We start from the raw sequence: 2,583 nt of genomic DNA on the forward strand, positions 1-2,583 counted from the left end.
AAAAAAGTATGAACATAGCTGCTTTGAAAAGTAAAATAAGTAATTAAATCAGTGAATAGGTTTCTGGGAATGCCAAATGAATGGAATTTGACTGAAGAAGGGGTTGTCTCTTTTCTCCATCCTTCCTACGACCATTAAGTCTATTCAGAGCAACTCATCATGAACATCAATTATTAAGCAGTTAAAGGAATTGTCATCTTCATCAGTGCAGGGAGTACTCATACCAAATGGAATCAAAGATCCTTGAGTATTAAATATTCATTTAATAAATATTTGAACACCTACTATGTGTAGTACCCTTCAGTAAGGAGGAAGGGAAAAAGGACCCATCTTTTATTAAGTACCATTTTCAGCCAAATGTACTCTCCAAAATATGTTCACTAATTTATTTTTCTGTCCAAAGGAGCTGAATCCACAGCTCCCTAGAAATCAGTGTGTTTGGAAAGGAACGAGAAATTACAGGGGAAGTATTCAACTTCTCTGATTGCATGTAATTAAAATTTATACGGACCAGATCTTTATCTGTAAGGAAACACATTGATTTAGGTTTACAGATAAGCTAAATGTCTTTCTCCAAAGATTTCAGTATTCTCAAGTCTCAGGCTGCCCTCTCAACACCTCATAAAGAAAGCAATCTGGCGTAGTGGAAAGCATCAGAACCGAAGACCAAGCACATACCAATTAATCTTAGAACCTCAGTTTACTAATCTGTAAAATAGGTGTAATTAACCATTACTCTACTCACATCACGCTGTTATGGGGAAAGTTCTTTGCAAACTGACAGGCTATATGAATGTAAGTTAAACAAAGGAAAACAGATTTCAGATGATTTTATTTCCCCAACTCTCCCTCTGCCGGAAAAGTAAAGGTTCTGGGTAAGGCAAAGATCCCGAATAATTCTGAACTAATAATACCTTATATTTGCAAACTAAATTTGCACTTTTAGCCTCCTGGTAACGTCCAAAAAGCTTCGAAGTTAGGGTCATTTACTAGATCCTACCCAACAACGCTTCTGCCTCGACGTCCTCAAAAACGAACACATTCGATTTTATTTTATTGATATTATTTGGATACAGCATCTCTTGGAAGCAGATCCTCGTTTTATCCTCCAACGAGGAAAAAATGAGGCCTAGTGCCGGCAGAACTAGAAGATGCGACCCCTCCTTTTCAGGGCGGAGAACGGGCAAGAAGGAGCAGCTTCCGAGGTGGGGGCAGCGCTGCCGGCCCGGCCCCAGCTCCGGCTCCCCGGGGCTCCTCGCGCCCCTCCCTCCCGCCGCCAGCCCACCCAGCCGTCGCCCCCAGGCCTGACCACTCAGCTCCGACCTCCACAGCCAAGCACCGTTCTCCCCGATCCCAGGGGGAGACCGACCACTACCCAGCGCTGACCTATCCCCGCCGGGCCCGAGTCTGTGGCGCGCCGCTTCCATGCCGAGCCGCTCGGCAAGCGAGAGCTGCATCCAATCCCGGCGGTCCCGACCCCGGCTCCAGACGCCGCCGCCGCCGCCGCCGCCGCCGCCGCCCGCCTCCTGGCAACCGGACCCCGCACCACCGCCACCCCCCATTGGTCCGGAGCGCCGCCGCTGCCGCTTCATTGGCTGTCGCGCCCGTCCGGCGATGCGGGAGGGTTTCTAAGGAGGGGAAGGGGCGAGGGAGCGCAGAGCGCCTGCGTGGGAGCTGTCGGTCCGGGGGCTAGGTGCCGGCGCTGTGGGGGAAAGGAAGGGGTCCGGGACACCAACGCCCCCAGCAGCCGCAGCCCGCAAGGGGCAGGCACGGCGGCGGACATAGCCTTCCCTCTCACCACGCGTCCACAGCTCGCCCTCCACCGGGCCACATAGCCACCTCTATTCTCGTGGCTAAGCGGCCAACTCTGGCGGGGTTAGGTGCCGTCCCTGCCCGGAGGAGCGGCCCACCAGTTCTGCTTCTAGCCCTGGGGCTGACCTGTAGGAATCTTGGCCACCACCAAGCCCACCTTCGAAGCACCAGTGTTCTCCAACTTACTCTGAATAGGTCAAAGACCTATCTTAAGTAGTCCAGTGGATGGAGCTCTGTCCCATCTAGGGTCAGGAAGTTCCCTTCAGACACTTACTTAGCTGTGAGACCTTGGGCAAGTTATTTAACCTGTTTACCTCAGTTTCCCCAACTGTAACACAGGAATAATAATGCACTTACCTCGAAGGTTTTGAGGAACAAATGAGAGAATGTTTGTAAATTAAACCCATATCCCTTCTCTTTTCCTAATCTAAAATGAGAGTAAGTTGTCTGATATTATTTATGCAAAGCTTAACTATATATACACCTTATTGAAATCTGGACTGTCCTTGTGCTTAGCACAGCACCTGGCACATATATTAGGCATTTCATAAATGCTTATTCTCTTCCCTTCTACCCGGCCTAAATCTGCTCTTCCTCTGGTCATCTACTGAATTTCCTTTGCTCTGTCTTAGACCTGCCTTTGACTACCTTGAGCTCTCCAGTCTCATCAGGAGAACCCCAAACTTGCACTCTCCTGACCAGCCAGAGGCTTTCTTTTGTTAAATATGAAATACTGCTCTACTACAGGCAAAAAGAGGCAGCATTCACTAA

General features: G+C 49.1%; 1 protein-coding gene across 1 annotated transcript in view; it reads right to left on the reverse strand.

The window, feature by feature from the left end:
* Positions 1-1,607, reverse strand: part of TULP3 (TUB like protein 3) — a 47,878-nt gene extending 46,271 nt beyond the window's left edge. Inside the window, 1 exon segment of the mRNA XM_021001652.2 lies at positions 1,387-1,607. Within this exon segment, the coding sequence (XP_020857311.1) occupies positions 1,387-1,592 (206 nt within the window). The 5' untranslated portion in view covers positions 1,593-1,607.
* Positions 1,608-2,583: the final 976 nt, after the last annotated feature.

This window comes from Phascolarctos cinereus, unplaced genomic scaffold (genome assembly GCF_003287225.1).
Source record: "Phascolarctos cinereus isolate Bilbo 61053 unplaced genomic scaffold, phaCin_HiC Scaffold_1;HRSCAF=81, whole genome shotgun sequence".
Taxonomy (NCBI): Eukaryota; Metazoa; Chordata; class Mammalia; order Diprotodontia; family Phascolarctidae; genus Phascolarctos; species Phascolarctos cinereus.